General features: G+C 43.1%; 1 protein-coding gene across 3 annotated transcripts in view; it reads right to left on the bottom strand.

The window, feature by feature from the left end:
• Positions 1 to 20,123, bottom strand: part of CERT1 (ceramide transporter 1) — a 153,394-nt gene that overhangs the window by 60,152 nt on the left and 73,119 nt on the right. For all 3 annotated transcript variants that reach the window (XM_039543018.1, XM_039543017.1, XM_039543019.1), the window contains exons 4-5: positions 5,085 to 5,192; positions 475 to 613 (exon numbers count right to left, since the gene is read on the bottom strand). In XM_039543018.1, coding sequence (XP_039398952.1) covers positions 475 to 613; positions 5,085 to 5,192 — 247 coding nt within the window. The remainder of the gene's footprint in view (positions 1 to 474; positions 614 to 5,084; positions 5,193 to 20,123) is intronic.

Raw genomic sequence — 20,123 nt, 5'->3', positions numbered from 1 at the left:
AAATAATCCATTATTCCAAGCATCATTTCAATTTGTCACAATAAAGGATGCAATATCAAATATAAGCTTGACTGCCATCTTTTGTGGATTTAAGCTAATCTTTTTAAAGTGAACTACCAACAGTTCAATGCTACAGACTCAGATGATATCTTAACACTTCAGTGACGTTGAAAGCTACCAGCTCAAGATATGTTTAAAAGCTTTGGGGTTATGGGCAGTGAGGTCAAAATCCACCTTTTGAAAAGGACATTACAATATGCACCCAACATGGTTAACAATGCTCTCATCATATAATTCCGTCTGGCTGACTACACACTATGGTGAATAATACATTAAAATACCTAGATAGTGCAGACAGAATCAAACACTGTTTTAATTGTTATGGATGCCACTATTTTGAAACTGGATTCCACAACATGGTAGATTTCTGTAGTGAGGACAATACTGTAAGTAAATTTTATTTAGTGTATTTACCTTTATCCCTCTGAAGTTCATCCTTGGAGACTGCATCTGCACAGGCATCAAAATATTTCTGTAAAGTATCAACCTGTCTACAGAGGATATCTCTGAAGGTTTCCATTTCAGCAAGCTTCTCACGCAAGCTATGACCTTTCTGGAAATACAGAAGAAAAGCCTCAAGTAACACTACAGTTTATAGTGGAAAATATAGTCATAAATATTAAAAATAAAAATAGCATATGAGTTATATTTCAAGCACTCACTGCTACCTATAAACACTTCAGATAACATTCCATAAATGTTAAAGTAATTACAGCATTTTATAGCAACTAGTTATTGTGTCATAGGTGTTAGACCCAATGCACTTACAGTAGAATCTCAGAGTTATGAACTGACCAGTCAACCACAGCTCTCATTTGGTATGCAATCAGGCAGCAGCAGAGACGGGAAAAAAAAAAGAGCCAATACGGTACAGTACTGTTAAATGTAAACTACTAAAAAAAATAAAAGGGAAAGCAGCATTTTTCTTCTGCATAGTAAAGTTTCCAAGCTGTATTAAGTTAATGGTCAGTTGTAAACTTTTGAAAGAACCACCATAATGTTTTGTTCAGAGCCACAAACATTTCAGAGTTATGAACAACCTCCATTCCCACGGTGTTCAAAACTCTGAGGTTCTACTGTATTAGTTTACGCAGTCCATTTCCTTGTCTGTGGATATTCCCTATAGTATATTTTCTAATGTTTTGTTCACTCTACCTTGCACAGTCCCAAATGAAGAGACTATTGCCTCCTATACCTTGGGTAAACAGGTTCCTACTTTCAAATGCTGGACATTTTTATAGCTCTGAGATATAGAAATCCAGAAAATGAACAGTACTAAAAGATATTGCACTGTTTCAAGAGAATTAAAATGTTAGTTGAATTATAATATGCAATTGCCTTTTAGAGTTAGTGTTCCCGGAATTCCACAATAAAGGCTGTTATGTGCATGAAATATAGACACTAGGCCAGTAGTTCTCAACCAGGTGTCTAGGACCCCCCAGATGGGCCGTGGAGTTTTTATAGCATGTGGGGAGAACCTCAAAAAGAAAAAAAGATTGAGAATCCCTTCACTAGACAGTTGAGGTTTCCTGGCTCCCACTCCAGTGCACTTTCCTCTAAGCTCTAAGGCATCTTGTGGGACAATCTCTGGAAACAATGGAGGTGCCCTTCAGTGACAACGTCACTGCTAAATATGATGGGTTACTCTTGGCAAGCTTTAATAATGTTTAAACAGGTAAAATGTTAGTTACACCAGCAAACTTTCCATGTATAACTGATATTGGAGTAATTGGTACATGTGAAGCAAAGTCTGGAGTACTTCAGATTTCTCACAGAAGGGTTCCAAAAGAGGTGAGACAAGAACAAGTTTCAATGAGTGGTTATTTTGGAATTCTTATTTTCTCTGTATTAACCATTTTTCATCAAGCCATCATGAACTCAAATGATCTTCAAAGTTTATATCTGTGTTCTGTTTATTGCCACTTAGAAGACTTTAACAAAATAAGTGTTTAAGTCATCTGTTAAACTGAAATCTCAGCTGCTACCAGCTCCACCGCAACTTAAATAAATACTTGATCAAAAACACTGATAGTTTCAGCATAAGAGCTCTTCACTCTATACTAGGGCTGTCAAACAATTAAAAATAAATCACAATAAATCACAGTTTTAATTGCACTGTTAAACAATAAGAATGCCATTTATTTAAATATTTGTGGATATTTTCTACATTTTCAAATATATTGATTTCAATTACAACACAGAATACAAAGTATACAGTGCTCATTTTGCAAATATGTATAATAAAAATATACTGTAAAAAGATAAAAAGTATTTTTCAATTCACATAATGCAAGTACTGTAGTGCAATCTGTTTATCGTGAAAGTGCAACTTACAAATGTAGAATTAGGTTTTTTTACATAACTGCACTCAATAAAACAATGCAATACTTTAGAGCCCACAAGTCCACTCGTTCCTATTTCTTGTTCAGCCCTGCGCTAAGACAAACAAGTTTGTTTGCATTTACAGGCGATAACGCTGCCCGCTTCTTATTTACGTCACCTGAAAGTGAGAACAGGTGTTCACATGGTACTGTTGTAGCCAGGATTGCGAAGTGTTTATGTGCCAAGTATGCTAAACATTCATATGCCTCATAATGCTTAGACCACTATTCCAGAGGACATGCTTCCATGCTGATGATACTAGTTACAAAAACATGTTTTAATTAAATTTGTTACTGAATTCCTTGGGGCAGAATTGTATGTCTCCTGCTCCAAGGTTTTACTCACATTCTGCCATATATTTCATGTTATGGCAGTCTCTGATAATGACCCAGCATGTGTTGTTCGATTTAACACTTTCATTGCAGATTTGATAAAATGAAAAGAAGGCACCAATATCAGATTTCTAAAGGTAGCTATAGCACTTGACCCAAGGTTTAAGAATCTGAAGTGTATTCCAAAATCTGAGAGGAATGAGGTGTGGAACATGCTGTCAGAAGTCTTAAGAGCAACACTCTGATGTGGAAACTACAGAAACCGAACCCCAAAAAAGAAAATCAACCTTCTGCTGGTGGCATCTGACTCAGATGAACATGCATCAGTTCGCACTGCTTTGGATCATTATCAGGCAGAACCCATCAACAGCATAGAAGCATAAAATCATAGAATCTCAGGGTTGGAAGGGACCTCAGGAGGTCATCTAGTCCAACCCCCTGCTCAAAGCAGGACCAAACCCAACTAAATCATCCCAGCCTGGGCTTTGTCAAGTCTGACCTTAAAAACCTCTAAGGAAGGAGATTCCACTACCTCCCTAGGTAACCCATTCCAGTTCTTCACCACCCTACTAGTGAAAAAGTTTTTCCTAATGTCCAACCTAAACCTCCCACTCTGCAACTTGAGACCATTACTCCTTCTTCTGTCATCTTCTACCACTGAGAACAGTCTAGATCCATCCTCTTTGGAACCCCCTTTCAGGTAGTTGAAAGCAGCTATCAAATCCCCCCTCATTCTTCTCTTCTGCACACTAAACAATCCCAGTTCCCTCAGCCTCTCCTCATAAGTCATGTGCTCCAGCCCCCTAATCATTTTGGTTGCCCTCCGCTGGACTCTCTCCAATTTATCCACATCCTTCTTGTAGTGTGGGGCCCAAAACTGGACACAGTACTCCAAATGAGGCCTCACCAGTGCTGAGTAGAGGGGAATGATCACATCCCTCGATCTGCTGGAAATGCCCCTACTTATACAACCCAAAATGCCATTAGCCTTCTTGGCAACAAGAGCACACTGTTGACTCATATTCAGCTTTTCGTCCACCGTAACCCCTAGGTCCTTTTCTGCAGAACTGCTGCCCAGCCATTCGGTCCCTAGTCTGTAACAGTGCATGGGATTCTTCCGTCCTAAGTGCAGGACTCTGCACTTGTCCTTGTTGAACCTCATCATATTTCTTTTGGCCCAATCCTCTAATTTGTCTAGGTCCCTCTGTATCCTATCCCTACCCTCCAGCGTATCAACCACTCCTCCCAGTTTAGTGTCATCTGCAAACTTACTAAGGGTGCAGTCCACACCATCCTCCAGATCGTTAATGAGATGCCCTCTGGAATGGTGGTCGAAGCATTAAAGGGCATACAAGCAAATGTAAATGCAAACAAACATACTTGTTTGTCTTAGCGATTAGCTGAACAAGAAGTAGGACTGTGTAGACTTGGGGGCTCTAAAATTTTACATTGTTTTATTGTTGAGTGCAGTTATGTAAAAAAACCTAATTCTACATGTGTAAGTTGCACTTTCACAATAAAGAGATTGCACTAAAGTACTGTAAGAGGTGAAATGAAAATACTATCTTTTATTTTTTACAGTGCAAATATTTGTAATAAAAATAATATAAACTGAGCACTGTTCACTTTGTGCTGTGAAATCAAAAAATATTTGAAAATGTAGAAAAACATCCAAAAAATAAATTATAGATTTCAATTGGTATTCTGTTATTGTTTAACAGCGTGATTAAAAAAGGGTGTTCACCATTAATTTTTTTAATTAACTCAAGTAATTAACTCAAAACAAATGAACTGCAATTAATTGACAGCCCTACTTTATACGGATTAATTTCTAACCCTTTTCTTTCTGTGATGCTCTTCTCATGTGTTGTGTCCTCATCAAAAACTATTGTCCAGCAAGGCTAAAATGGTAAACATTTATAATAGTAATATGCCTCTTTTCTTCATTTCTTTCTGATTCATTTAAGCCAAATTTGTTCCTATCAAGGGAACTGCATTCCCCTTCAATTAGAGTCCTGCTGTTCAGTGTCATGCCAGAAGAGACAAGTAAAGTGTTCCTGCAGGTTTTGACTGCTTCCTATTGGAGAAAAATACCTGTTTAAAACACTTACTGTATCATCCCTCTATTACCACATACAGTATTGAACTAAGCAACACTTACCTTCAAAATGATAAGTAATCAAAAGTATCTTCATTGATGTTTCATTTTATATTGCTAAAGATAAACAGAGTTAGTCATTCACATGTAAGTTCCTTTCCAAAGTGTCTCCTCCGTTCACAAATCATGTGTATAACATGTCACTCACTAACCTTGAACGATGAGGTGGATGTAGCAGAATATCCACTTGCTCCAGACACCAGAGACACCATGGAGCCATGGCGCCGTAAACTTGACTCTGATCCATAGCCAGATTCAGTCTAAAAAACAAGTGTAATAAGCCTTTTAATAATGAAGAAACCATGACAGCAAATCAATGATATTTCCTCTAAAACTGGCCAAATAATTACTTACTGGGAAGTAGCATGGGATTAGTGACTCAAGCTATTTTTGAAATTGAAGCATTGCATAAGGCATGCAACTAGGATAACTGTTAAGGAAGGAATTTTTTGATGTTCTAGTTTGACACCACTGTTTACCCAACATCACGTTACACACTGATTGAGGAAAATTTACAGCTCACTCATGTTACATTATTCCCCAAAAGTGCTCAGTATTTCTGGATACATAAAATATTTGTAAAAATTTGGAGGGGCTTCACAAATTCAGTAAGAGCAATGTACGAAATACAACCCTGCTGTTCAATATCTGAACTGTGGTAAGCCAAATATAATTTTGTCATCAGGAAAAAAGATTCACAGTTTTTTGGACATTTAAATTGTAACACAAGCAATTTACATAATATTCCACAAGGAAACTACAGTAACCTATGATTATTTACAGGCGCTAACACACAGCTTCATACTGTGAAGAGGAAAGCAGCCTCAGAGTCAACCCTTCCAACAGTTTGAATACTGCCACTTCATTCTTGTGAAGGTATTATTTATCCCTGTAATTCTGGAGGAGTCAGTGGAAAAAAAGTAAAAGGTTTGTCTGCAGATTTTTGTTAGTGCCCAAAAATCTCACTCAGGTTCAAGACCCCATTGTGCTAGGTGCTATACACTACCCACACACCTGGGAAGATACAACTCCTGCACTGAAGAATTACAATCTTATTTACGAGATGAGATACATGATAAATAGGAAGAAAAAGGGAGGGAGGAAAAGGGTAATAGTAACAAGTTCACATGATTACATATCTTTAAATTCAAGCCCGGTCTACACTACACGTTTATACCGAATTTAGCAGCGTTAAACCAATTTAACCCTGCACCCGTCCACACAACGAAGCCCTTTATATTGATATAAAGGGCTCTTAAAACCGATTTCTGTACTCCTCCCCGACGAGGGGAGTAGCACTGAAATCGGTATTGCCATGTCGGATTAGGGTTAGTGTGGCCGCAATTAGACGGTATTGGCCTCTGGGCGGTATCCCACAGTGCACCATTGTGACCGCTCTGGAAAGCAATCTGAACTTGGATGCACTGGCCAGGTAGACAGGAAAAGCCCCGCGAACTTTTGAATTTCATTTCCTGCTTGCCCAGCGTGGAGCGCTGATCAGCACGGGTGGCCATGCAGTCCCAAATCCAAAGAGCTCCAGCATGGACCTTACGGGAGATACTGTATCTGATCGCTGTATGGGGAGACAAATCTGTTCTATCAGAGCTCCGTTCCAGAAGACGAAATGCCAAAGCATTTGAAAAAATCTCCAGGCTATGATAGACAGAGGCCACAGCAGGGACTCAACACAGTGCTGTGTGACAAGCGTAACGGAAAGCCAAAGAATCAAATGGACGCTCATGGAGGGAGGGAGGGAGGGAAGGAGAGGGGACTGAGGACTCGAGCTATCCCACAGTTCCTGCAGTCTCCGAAAAGCATTTGCATTCTTGGCTGAGCTCCCAATGCCTGAAGGGTCAAAAACATTGTCGCCAGTGGTTCAGGGAATATGTCGTCAATTTACCCCCCTCCCCACCTCAAAGAAAAGGGGAAAAAATCATTTCTCGCCTCTTTTCAATGTCACGGTATGTCTACTGGATGCTGCTGGTAGACGGGGTGCTGCAGTGCTAAATAGCAGCATCCTCTCCCCTCCCCTCCCCGGTGGCAGACGGTACGGTACAAAATGACTGATAGCCGTCCTCGTCATCATCCTGTGAGTGCTCCTGGCTGGCCTTGTTGAGGTCGGCCGGGGGCGCCTGGGCAAAAATGGGAATGACTCCCGGTCATTCCCTTCTTTAAGCTTTGTGTCCTGGAGATTCAGTCCTGGCAGATGGTGCAATAGGGCTGGTAATCGTCCTCATCATAGCAGCTGGAGGCTGTGCTTCTCTCCCCCCTCACCCTTTAATGAGTAATGGAGATGTCCTGCCTGGAATATCATAGCAGCTGGAGGATGCCTCCCCCTCATTTTATCTCACTAAAAAGTCAGTGTTTCTTATTCCTGCATTCTTTATTACTTCATCACACAAATGGGGGGAATAACTGCCATGGTAGCCCAGGAGGGGTGTGGGAGGAGGGAAGCAACGGGTGGGGTTGTTGCAGGGGCACCCCTAGAATGGCATGCAGCTCATCATTTCTGCGGGATATCTGAGGCTCTGACCCGGAGCGGCTGTGCTCTCTGGTTCTCTAGTAGACTTGCCCCATATTCTAGGCAGGACTGACTATTTTTAGACAAAACAAAGAAGGGAATAACCTGGGAAGTCATTCCCATTTTCGTCCATGCGTCCCCGTCCGACCTCAGCTAAGCCAGCCAGGAGCACCCAGGACAGCAGCAGACGGTACAATATGACTGGTAACCGTCATTGCCAATTTCCAAAGCTGCAGACAGTGCAATAGGGCTGGTAACTGTCTCTGCTACCTTGCAAAGGCAAATGAATGCTGCTGTGTAGCACTGCAGTACCGCGTCTGTCAGCAGCATCCAGTACACATATGGTGACAGTGAAAAAAGGCTAAACAGGCTCCATGGTTACCATGCTATGGCGTCTGCCAGGGCAATCCAGAGAAAAGGGGCGCGAAATGAAGAATTGAGTGACGACATTTACCCAGAATCACCCGCGACACTGTTTTTGCTCCATCATGCATTGTGATCTCAACCCAGAATTCCAATGGGCGGGGGAGACTGCGGGAACTATGGGATAGCTACCCACAATGCAATGCTCTGGAAATCGACGCACACCACCGAATTAATGTGCTTAGTGTGGCCGCGTGCACTCTACTTTATACAATCTGTTTTAAAAAACCGGTTTATGTAAAAATCGGAATAATCCCGTAGTGTAGACATACCCTCAGATGCACCAGGTCATGTAAAAGGCTAAAGTGATTTGTCTTGACCTATCATTATTTCACTGATTTCTCATACGTGTAACTGCAGAAGCAGGTCTTGAAAAGGGAACTGACGTTAGACAATAGGCCTTAAGTACTAGTTCAAGGGCAATGTTCCATACATAAGGAGTGGCATGAGAGTAAACAGTGAGATGGTTGCGTGAAGCAGACAAATAGGTGGTCGAAGACGATGTCTAATGTGACAAGAGAACCTCGAAACAAGTAGATAGAGACAGCATTGAAAAGGGCTTTGGAGATGAAGGCAAGAAGCTTGAATTTGAGGTGATGGAAAATGAACAGACTCTAGAAATGTTGGTGGAAATATCTGCCATCTTGCAGTTTTCTTATAATTATATACTGTATACCACTGTATGGTATGAAATCAGAGAAGAAAAATGTTATTTCAGTTGAGAGATCCCCTCCTCCCGCCTCATAGACTTTAAAGTCAGAAGGGACCATTGTGATCATCTAGTCTGACCTCCTGCACATTGCAGGCCACAGAACTTCACCCACCCATTCCTGCAATAGACCCTTAATCTCTGACTGAGTTACTGAAGACTTCAAATCATGGTTTAAAGACGTCAAGTTATAGAGAATTCACCATTTACACTAGTTTAAACCTGACAATGACCCGTGACTCATGATGCAGAGGAAGATGAAAAAAAACCTCTGGGTCTCTGCCAATCTGACCCGGGGAAAAAATCCTTCCTCACTCCAAATATGGAGATCAGTTAGACCCTGAGCATGTCAAGTAAGACCCACCAGCCAGACACCTGGGAAAGAATTCTCTGTAGTAACTTAGTGCTCTCCCCATCCAGTGGCCTGTCTCTAGCCATTGGGGATTTTAGCTACTGCCATTCCCCGCTCTGAGCCACATACCATTGTAGACAGTCCCGTCATACTACCCACTCCATAAATTTATCAAGCTCAGTCTTGAAACCAGTTAGGTTCTCTCCCACTTCCACTGCTCCCCTTGGAAGGCTGTTCCAGAACTTCCCTCCTCTGATGGTTAGAAAATCTCATCTAATTTCAAGCCTAAACTTGTTGATGGACAGTTTATATTCATTTGTTCTTATGCCCACATTGGGGCTAACTCCTCTCTCTCCCTGGTATTTATCCCTCTGGTGTATTTTAGAAAGTAATCATATCTCCCCTCAGCCTTCTTTTGGTTAGGCTAAACAAGCCAAACTCTTTGAGTCTCCACTCATAAGGCAGATTTTTCCATTCTTCGGATCATTCTAGTAGCTCTTCCCTGCACCTATTCCAATTTGAATTCATCTTTCTTAAACATGGGAGACCAGAATTGCACACAGTATTCCAGACGAGGTCTCACCAGTACCCTGTACAACGGCACTAACACTTCCCTGTGTCTACTGGAAATACTCAGCTGATGCATCCTAGGACTGCATTAGCCTTTTACACAGCTGTATCACATTGAGGGCTCATAGTCAACTTGTGATCAACCAATACACAAAGGTCTGTGTCCTTCGCTGTCACTTCCAACTGATAAGTCCCCAGATTATAGCAAAAATTCTTGTTGTTACCAGGCTTCTTGCACTGATGCACACACATTTTGTTTCTGCTTGGCTTCATCCAGATTTCTCAGTCATTTTACCCCCAGTATCACCTTTCTGACGGTTATTTTCAGTGGCATTAGCAGTATCTTTCGTTTTGTTGTCCATCTCTCTACTCTCTGTTGTTCCTTTCTCAATTGCTGTATCCTTTTACCTGATTTTCCTTCCACTCAATATTATAATCAGGTGTGAAAATTACATGAGCCTCTCCCAACATTCTCCCCAAAATTCCTAGTTTAAAGCTTTTAATCAGCTTCCACCCCAGAAACCTATTATCCTCACTACTCAGGTGCAACTCATACAAACAGACCTCTGTCCACGAATGCCTCCTAGTGGTCAGACATCCCATTACTTGAGCCATCTGTTGAGCATCATAATCTTGTCTTGCCTTCATTCTCCTCCTCTAGGGACAGGTAGGATCCCACTGAATATGAACTGGCCCTCCATTTCTTTAAGCATTTTCCCCAGCCTGGCATAGTGTTCTTTGATGCCTCCCATTAAGAATCTAGCAGTATAATTTGTTCCCACATGAAGGACAAACTGTATTCTTTCCTGCTCCCATTAGGATCTATGTCAGTCTCAGGTTCACATCCCATAGCTCAGCTCACAGGGGACCACACACCCTTCTGTTCTGTGGATCAACACTGGTGAAGAGGCCTGTCTGTTCTTCTTAGTAGGGAATACACACTTATCTAGACCTGCCTCTTCCTGATATGGGTGCAATTCTCTGGCCTTCCCATTTCTGTCTGCAGTTGTCTTTTCTTCTGTTCTCCCTTGCAATCTGTGAGTCACCCTCTATCCTCCCGGGGCTCCAAACTCTGGCTATCCTCATTGTCTCTTTCCCACTTCTTGTGGGACTTGCCACTCTTCTCTTCTTCCTTGCTCTTCCATCTTGGAACAAGGGAGAGGAAAAGCCACATGTCTCCATGGGCCACTTTCTTCATCCAGAAGTCTACCCTCACAGCACTGCTGTCCAGCATGCACCTGCAAGTCTACAGTTTTTCCTTCAGCTGCCTCTTTCCTTTCCTCCATCACTCGATCGAATCCCCTTCTAAAACTTAACCATTGTTTCTAGCTGCATCTCCAAACATTGGATCTTCTCTTCCATCAGATCTATCAGCCAGCACTTCATAGAAATGAAGCACCTTTCAGGTACCCTCTCCGGAATAATATACCTCCCACTATTTCCACATCCAGTCATCTTCATTCCCTTTTCCATTCTTTGCATCTCTGTAGCAGTCATAGCCTCCCCTTCTAAACCCCTGTCAAAAAGAAGAACACACACATGCACACCCTCCCTCAAACAGTTCTTACAACTCCATCCTCACCCCACCCATATTCATCTCTGTTTGATGGCTTCTGTGCTAGTGCTGCTGGTTGGCTATCTTTATAAACCTGCTGCCTAAGGAAGCCCCACCCCATAATCAAGGTTCAGATGTGATCAAAGGCTCTTTCAGTCACAATGCACTGCCCCCTACCAGACTCTGCTTGCTGATTTGATTTCTGTTTCCAGCCACACACACACACACACGAACTCACTCACTGCCCCTAAGGAACAAGGGCTTGCCCCCTTCTCTTCCAACAGATCTCCACTCAAACTCCCTTGTTTGCTGGCTCCTGTGCCGCTGCTCCTCATAGGGTAGGAGCATCTTCATGAAATGTTGCTTTTAAAATTTCACCTAAAATGCTGTAAACCTAAACAACATAGCATTGGTTCTATTGCAGACCAGCTTCACTGCCCAGGCAAATTACATATAAAGTAAATTAAATATTATATTTATTTATCTTCATCTCTAGAATTAGACAATTACTAACAAAAAGTTTTTTAAATGATTTTAACATGGGTCATTTTGAAAATGGTCACTCATTTTGTTTCTTTTTATCTGGCAGTAAATTCTGTAAGGATCTGATTTCAAAACTGAGCTATCTTTAAATGCTACTAGTAAACAAGGTGCCAAAAACACACATCCACTTTGAACTACTGAAATTTAGTTTAAAAAGGGACAGCTGGTTTCAAATTTTGTTTTAGAATCCAATGACACACACAGGCATATTTTGTCTATGCAAAAATTGGATCCAAACTGTTTACAGATGAATGAAGCACAAGTGTAAGGAGAGTTTCAGCTTTGCTTCCTAAGTCCATGTTTTTGAAGATTCAACCAAGGTTACTAAATATTTGAGTATTGTTTTGTTGCTTAATCTAATATATGTTTAAAGATGGTAACATCACTGAATAATAAACACAATTCAATTAAAGTAACTCATTAAGTCTTAATTTGCTTTGATAGAAAGCAAAACATTTTGACAGGGAATTTAGTGCCATATTTCTGACTTTCCCTTATTCTTTTCTGTTCAAGTTACCATTATGTTTTAGAGCCAGTTTAATTAAATCTGCAGAATAAAAGCTCACGATGAAAAAACTCCTTTATCCACAAACACAAAAATATTTTAATTTAGGAGGAAATGCAAAAAAGATACCTTTATAGCAGTGTACAATGTCAAATCAATCAGCTGTGCTTGTACTGTACCGGATAGCTCCATTACAACAGTTTTCCAGACTTCAAAATGGTGTACAAGCAAGTGACCTAGTAACTCATAAATCTAACGAAAAGCTGCTACATAAAAAGCAAGTATCTAATTTTACCTATATTTACAACCAATAAGGAGAAAGCTCAGCAGACTAAGCTGCACACAACTAAAAATATGAATCACGGAAGTGTGTACATTTACAGATGGCATTGACATAATTATCTTGCATTAGAATTATGTTTTAGTAACTATTGTAGGGAAAAAATAAAATTAGGGCAAGGAAACTTGGCTAAAAGGAGAAAGGTAAAAACCAAGTATTGCTTTTTAACTGGTGCACATGCAATTGTGCAGCAAGTTACAAGTACACACAAGAAACTAGAACAGAACAAAAAATAATGAAAGCATGCATCATGCAAAGCCCCACCATTCCACTACTGCAACATCTAAACAAGCGCAGATCACTGCTGCACTTATGTCTTGCCAAGCAGATCATTGTTAGCTATTCACTGAAGATGATACTCAATTATATTGAGGTGAAGAATGTCAATACAAGCCAGATAATTCTTAATTTCCCAGGATGAAAACTGAACAAGCAGCAGCAGTCCGCATGATGGATAAGTTAACAGTCACAGCTCAAAAATGAACAAATTGCATGGAAGTTGTATCATCAATCAATATGCAGCATTAAACACTAATGTCAAATTAAAATGCTGAAAATCCAGACACAATTTCATTAGAGTTCCATGTATATACAGTAGCCTCACAGTTGCACTCAAAATTGACATTGTTAGTATACTGCGACATCATCTCCAGTTTTCTATATCTCTGCATGGAATCCATTATCCCTTTCAGAATGCTTTTTCATAACGATAGATGCGAAATGAGAATAAGCACATCATCAAAAACCTCATGTGATTCTTCTTTGCTTGTCTAGGATTGGTGACAGCAGCAAAACAGACCAGGAAAGCAGCTTTCAGTAGTACAGCAGTAAATGTATTCAGACAATCATATTGCAGACCTTCATCACAGCACATAATGATTTGTCAGTTAAGCATCTCCTAAAGTGGGTCAATAATACTCCAGAGTAAAGCATACACTTATGGGTAACGCCTCTACTTAAATAAAGCATGTTCTTTCTTTCCTGGGTTTCCTCAATTGCTTTTGATGGTGTCTTGGCAGACTTGTTTAACTATATCATGTGTTTCAATACTTGCTTGTCCACCAAAGGAGATAATTTATAATGTAGCCTAATAAAAATATCTATAATTTTACATAACAAAACAACAAGCAGGAGGCAACTCCTCACCTCTGAATATAGCCCCAGGAGTTGTCAAAACAGAAATTGAGGAGGATACTGTGATCCTAGAATGTTTTTTATGTAAAATACTACTGTTGTTGACTTCAGACTAAAAAACGAAGTATTAAAATACGATCAAGAAAAAACAGCAAAAAGGCAAAAAAGAAAATCTGGGGTGAAGGGAGATGTGGTAAAGAATGAACAAAAAGAAAAAGCAAAGAAAATAGTAAAATGGGGAAGAGCAAACAAAAAATAATAATAAAAGGGAAATAGATGGAAGGAAGGTAGGAAAGACTGTTGGTGGAGGTGAGTAGGAAGAGGTGTGTGTGTGTGTGAATTCCTGTGGTCCAGTGCTTTTTCTGAAACACTGAAAAGGATTCCAGGTATGCTTGCAAACAAAGGGGAGAGAAAAGGTCAAATCTTTTAAATACAGGAGATCCAAAGACCTGATGCCAGATGTTACAGTTGAGAGAAGTGTGCGCCCAGAGATGGAGAAGCAACTGAGCAATTTAGAAAAACCCAAAGGAAAAAAAAAAAACAGGAAAGAAAGAAAGGACAGAAAACAATCAGGTGCAAAATAAGAAATGGGAATAGCCATTTACTGGGGGGAAGTTGTGAGGGACCTGGTAGCCCCAAAATGAGTGGACAGTATGCACAGAGGAAAGACTAGATTGATGGAATGGGACAATCAATAAAGGGATGGGACAGTGGATAAGTGTAATGGAGACCAAGAGAAGAATAGTGCATGCTTTAAGGATATCAACAGACAGTGTCAAGTTACAGAACCAGTGGGGGTTGTTTTTTATTTTAATAACATTATTTTAAATTATTTGGAACCATAAGGTTATGGAATAGCTAACCTATGCAAATGTGTTTTACCATTAACTTTAAGCTCCCTCCCAATCTTTATTACATTTACTTGCTTTGCACTGAATACAAAGTTATTAGTTTCCTCACAGACTTTTCTGATGCTCTCATCACAATATCCAAGTGTTTTAAAAAGTTAATGAATCTTCACACCACCAATGTGAGGTAGGGAGATATCCCTGTTTTCCAGATGGGGGAACAGAGAGACAGAGATTAAGGCCATAAATATCAACATATCCAGTAATTTTGTGTTTCTAACTTGATACACCTAGGGTACAATTTTCCAGTATACCTAGCATTTTTATACCACTTTAAATGTTCAAAGCATGACTCCAATATATCGTGGTTTCACCTATAACACGGTAAGATTTTTTGGCTCCAGAGGACAGTGTTATATCGAGATAGAGGTGTATAACGAAATCTGAAAAAAAACCCAACAACGGTTACCTACCTTTAGTAACTGTTGTCCTTTGAGATGTGTTGCTCATGTGCATTCCATTCTAGGTATGCATGCGCCCACATGCACCAGTGTCAAAAATTTGTGTGTTAGTGGTATCCGTAAGGCCAGCTGTGGCACCCTCCAGAGTGCTGCACTCATGTGCCGGTATATGAGGCACTGCTAGCCCTACACCCTCAGTTCCTTCTTGCTGGCAGTTCCAACAGAGGGGTAGGAGGGTGGGTAATGGAATGGATATGAGCAACACATCTCCAAGAACTATTATGAAAGGTAGGTAACTTCTTCTTTGAGTACTTGCTCATGTTGATTCCATTCTAGGTGACTCACAAGTGAAGCATCCTTGGAGGTGGGGTTTGGAGGTCATAGTCGTGTGGCTTGCAATACTGTTCTACTGAAACCAGCATCGTCCTGTGCTTGCTGGGTGATCACGTAATGGGACAGAAACATATGGATGGACAACCAGGTAGTGGTGCTGCAGATCCCCTGAATCGGCATGTGGGCCAGGAAGGCAGCTGACAAGGCAGTTACGATCACCGGTGGTGGCATTTTTGCCTGTTCATAGCAAAACCAGATATAGGCAGTGATCCACAACAAAATTCTCTGAACAGACACAGAAAGGGCTTTCATTCTGTCCGCCACCGCGATGAAGAGGTGGTTGGCTTATGGCTTGGTCCTTTCGATATAAAAGGCTAGCGCTCTCCTGACATGCAGACAGAGTAGTATGCGTTCCTCATCTGACTTATGAGGCTCTGGGGAAAAAAAAGTAAATGTCCTGGTTAGTATGAAACTGCAAAATTAACTTGGGGCAGGAATGCTGGGTGTAGCCGCAGCTGAACCTTGTACCTTGAACACTGAGGAGGGCGGCTCCGAGGGCAGCGCTCTAATCTCAGAGACCTCATGGGCTGAAGTTATCGCCACCAGAAATGAGACCTTCCATGACAGCAGGAGGAGGGAACAAGCAGCCAATGGCTCAGAGGACCCGTGAGCTTGACAGTACAAGGTTCAGGTCCCAAGGAGGGACGGGGTCACGGAGTTGAGAATAGAGCCACTCCAGACCTTTTAAAAACCAGACCGTCATGTCATGAACAAAGACTGACCTGCCCTGGAACAGAGGGTGGAAGGCTAAAATAGCGGCCAAGTGGACCTTGATGGACAAAAGAGGCCCTGGAGCTTGAGATGCAGACGTAAGTCCAGGATCAACTGTAGTGAGGCCTGTTCAGGACAAAGACCTTGGTCCAAGGCCCAACGTGTGAACTGTTTCCATTTGGCCAGGTAGGTCACTCTGGTGGAGGGCTTCCTGCTGCCCAACAAGACCTGTTAAACACTGGCCAAGCACTCCTGCTCCTCCACATTCAAGCATGCAGCAGCCAAGCCGTTGGGTGCAGAGCAGCCAGATTCGGGTGCAGTAGCCGGACGTGTTTCTGGGAAAGCAGGCCCAGCCAGAGCAGCAGCTGTAGCAGAGCCGCTACTGAGAGGTCCAGCAGTGTGCTGAACCACTGTTAGCGAGTCCAACCCAGAGATATCAGGATTACCCTCGCCTTGTCCTGCTTGATCTTCCTGAGGACTCTGTGGATTAATAATGCTAGTGGGAAGGTGTAGAGCAGAGACCACGGGAGCAAGAAGGCATTGGACACGGAGCCTCTGTTGATCCTGCGAATCGAGCAGAATACATGGCACTTCCTATTCTGTCTGGACGTGAATAAGTCCACCTGGGGAGTTGCCCACCTCTGGAAGATCATACTGACCACTTCTAGATGCAGTGACCACCTGTGGTTAGACGAGAAAGTCCTACTGAGGTGATCTGCTAACATGTCACTGGCCCTCAAAAGATGTGCAGCCATGAGATGAATGGCATGCCGCACACAAAGTCCCACAACCGGAGAACTTCTCAGCAAAGGGCTGACAACTGGGCTTCATCTTGCTTGTTGATATAAAACATAGTGGTAGTATTGTCCGTCAGGACCTGGACCACCTGGCCCCTCAGGTGAGGCAAGAAAGCTCTGAGGTCTCTGACATTTATGTGGAGAGATTGATCGTCTTGTGATCAATGACCTTGCATACTGAGATCGTTGAGGTGGGCTCCGCAACCCAGGTCCAAGACATCGGAGACTAGGGTTACAGATGGGGCCGGGACCGGTAAGGGAACTCCCTCCAACACAGAGTTGGGATCCAACCACCATTCCAGGGACGGCTGTTTGTGATCCAGCACTCTGACTACGCAGTCCAGATCGCGCCTGGTGCCATACACTTGTAAACACTCTCAGGGCAAACGAGAGGCTGAAAGATAGTGCCGTGAACTGGAAATGGCATTGGCCCACCACAAAACAGAGGAACCACCTCTGGAAAATGGAAATATGAAAGTAGGCGTCCTTCAAATTGAGGGCAGCGTACCCATCTCCTGGATTCAAAGAGGGGATAATGGAGACTAGAGAGGCCATGTGAACCTTCATCTTATAGAGATTTTTTTTTTTGAAGTGTCACATGTCCAGAATGGGTCTGAAGCCCCCTTTTGCTTTTGGGATTAGGAAATATTGGGAGTAGAACCCTTTCCCCTTCATGTCTCGAGGGACCTCCTTTACTGCCCCCAGCCGCAGGGGATTTCCACCTCCTGAAGGAGTAGTTGACGATCCGCACCTTGTTAGCGGGGACCGCAACCGCAGTGCTGGTGACCTGGGATGTGTGGCCGGGGACCGTGGTTGAGGAGCCAGGGATATGGCCTCAGAGTTGGGGACCGACCCCTTTGCTCCAGAGACTGACGACGCTCCACCGCCCTCTGAGGTGGGCCCACAGCTGGCTTGCCCTTTGTTTGGGGAGCCTTAGCCAAATCAGACATCGCATGTGGCATAGGTGGTGCTGGAAGGACCAGAAAGTTCCTAGCCGCCTGGAAGGCCTTGGGCATCGAAGGCACTAAAGTGACGGGGTCCCCTACCGCTGCCAGGAGTCGGAGGTGGATCCCTGGGCAGGCTGAAGGGTCCAGTCAGGGAGATACCCCCACGGTTCTCAGGGGTGGGCAGGCAGCCTGAACAGGGTCCTTTGCCAGACACCCTCTTTTCCCGCTGTATTTGGAGCCAGGGAGGGGCTGTGCTGCTTCTTTTGGTGCTTCTTGGACACCAGCGGGGGGAAAGCTGTGCTGGGAGGAACTCGGTGCTGGCAGGGCACTCTGCACCAATGCCAATGTACTAGGCATTGACTCTGAGCAGGAAGACTGACACTGGGCGAAGTGTGTGCCTCAGTGAAGAGAACTTTAAGTGTCCTGCTCTTTTTGGGTCTTTGGCTTAAAGTTCTTGCAGATTCTGCACTTCTCTTTCGCATACAACTCCCCCAAACACTTTAGGCAACTGCTGTGGGGGCCACTAACCAGCATAGGCTTACTGCATGCGGAGTACCATTTGAAGTCTGGAACCAGGGCATGCCCCATCACGGGACAAAGTCCCTGCTGGAACTCTAAACAAAACACTTAATGACTAACTATCTGACACCTATGTACAAAAGAAACAGTCCAATAGGCTGCAAGAACCATTATCACACTTGCAAAGAAAGAGGAAGGTGCTCTGACCAATCATCAAGGGCGGTAAGAAGGAACTGAGAGGGCATAGGGCCGGCTGTGCCTCATATACCAGTGAATGAGCGCAGCACTCCAGAGGGTGCCACAGCCAGCTCCTACGGATACCACTAAGGCAAAATATTCTGACAACGGTGCACATGAGCAAGCACACACCTAGAATGGAATCAACGTGAGCAAGCACTCGAACATGGGAACAGTGTAAAATAAATGGAATTTGAAATACAAAATGAATACCTCAAAAGACATTGCAGTATCATCCATTAAGCAAACAGACTACAAACTTTTAATTTATCGAAGCAGCTGCAGACTTTCCAGTTTTCTGCATTAATGCTGAGAAAACCAGCAAGTGTCACAGATTTGGGGAGTTCAATTTGCACTGTGTATACTAAACCCTGGTCTACACTACGAGTTTAGGTCGAATTTAGCAGCTTTACATCGATTTAATCCTGCACCCGTCCACACGACGAAGCCGTTTCTCTCTACTCAAAGCGCTCTTAACATTGATTTCTGTACTCCTCCCCCGACGAGGGGATTAGCGCTGAAATCAACCTTGCCGGGTCGAATATGGGGTAGTGTGGTTGCAATTCGACAATACTGGCCTCCGGGAGCTATCCCAGAGTGCTCCATTGTGACTGCTCTGGACAGCACTCTCAACTCAGATGCACCGGCCAGGTAGACAGGGAAAGGCCCGCGAACTTTTGAATCTCATTTCCTGTTTGGCCAGTGTGGCAATCGGCAGGTGAGTGCAGACCTCATCAGCAGAGGTGACCATGATGGAGTCCCAGAATCGCAAAAGAGCTCCAGCATGGACTGAACGGGAGGTACGGGATCTGATCGCTGTATGAGGAGAGGAATCCGTGTTATCAGAACTCCGTTCCAAAAGATAAAATGCCCAAATATTTGAAAAAAATCTCCAAAGGCATGAAGGACAGAGGCTATAACAGAGACCCGCAGCAGTGGTGAGGGAGGGTCGACCGACAACATGGCTTACAGGGTTGGCTTACAGGGAATTAAAATCAACAAAGGGGGTGGGTTTGCATCAAGGAGAAACACACACAACTGTCACACAGAATGGCCCCCTCAAGGATTGAACTCAAAGCCCTGGGTTTAGCAGGCCAATGCTCAAAACAATGAGCTATCACTCCCCCCACTATTCCAGGCAGGACCGAATCTCCATTAAACTTTTCAAGGTACCCCTGACAGACCTCACTGAAATGATTGTCAGCTGTTGATTTCACAGAGGGAGTGGGGGAGCAAATGAATACAAATGAATACAAAACAACTCTGATCTCTTTCTTGTTTTGATCCACTCCATCTCTCTTATACATCTTAGGCTGGCAGCAGACGGTGCAATATGATGGCTAGCCATCGTCGTCTCCTGGCTGCTCACCAGAAGACGGTGCAGTACGACTGCAGGCAGGACTGAATCTCCAGGAGACAAAACTTAAAAAGAGAATGACTTGGAGTCACTCCCATTTATGTCCAGGCACCCTGACAGACGTCACCAAGGTCTGCCAGGAGCACCCAGGCCTGCCCAGGAGCCCCTGACCGACCTCATCGAGGTCGGCTAAAAGAGCACCCAGGAGACAATGACGATGGCTACTAATCGTAATGCACCATCTGCTGCCAAAAGGCAATGAGCTGCTG

The sequence above is a fragment of the Mauremys reevesii genome, linkage group 6 (genome assembly GCF_016161935.1).
Source record: "Mauremys reevesii isolate NIE-2019 linkage group 6, ASM1616193v1, whole genome shotgun sequence".
Lineage (NCBI taxonomy): Eukaryota > Metazoa > Chordata > Testudines > Geoemydidae > Mauremys > Mauremys reevesii.
Note: the sequence above shows the minus strand (reverse complement) of the source record. Positions and strands in the feature narration are given on the sequence as shown.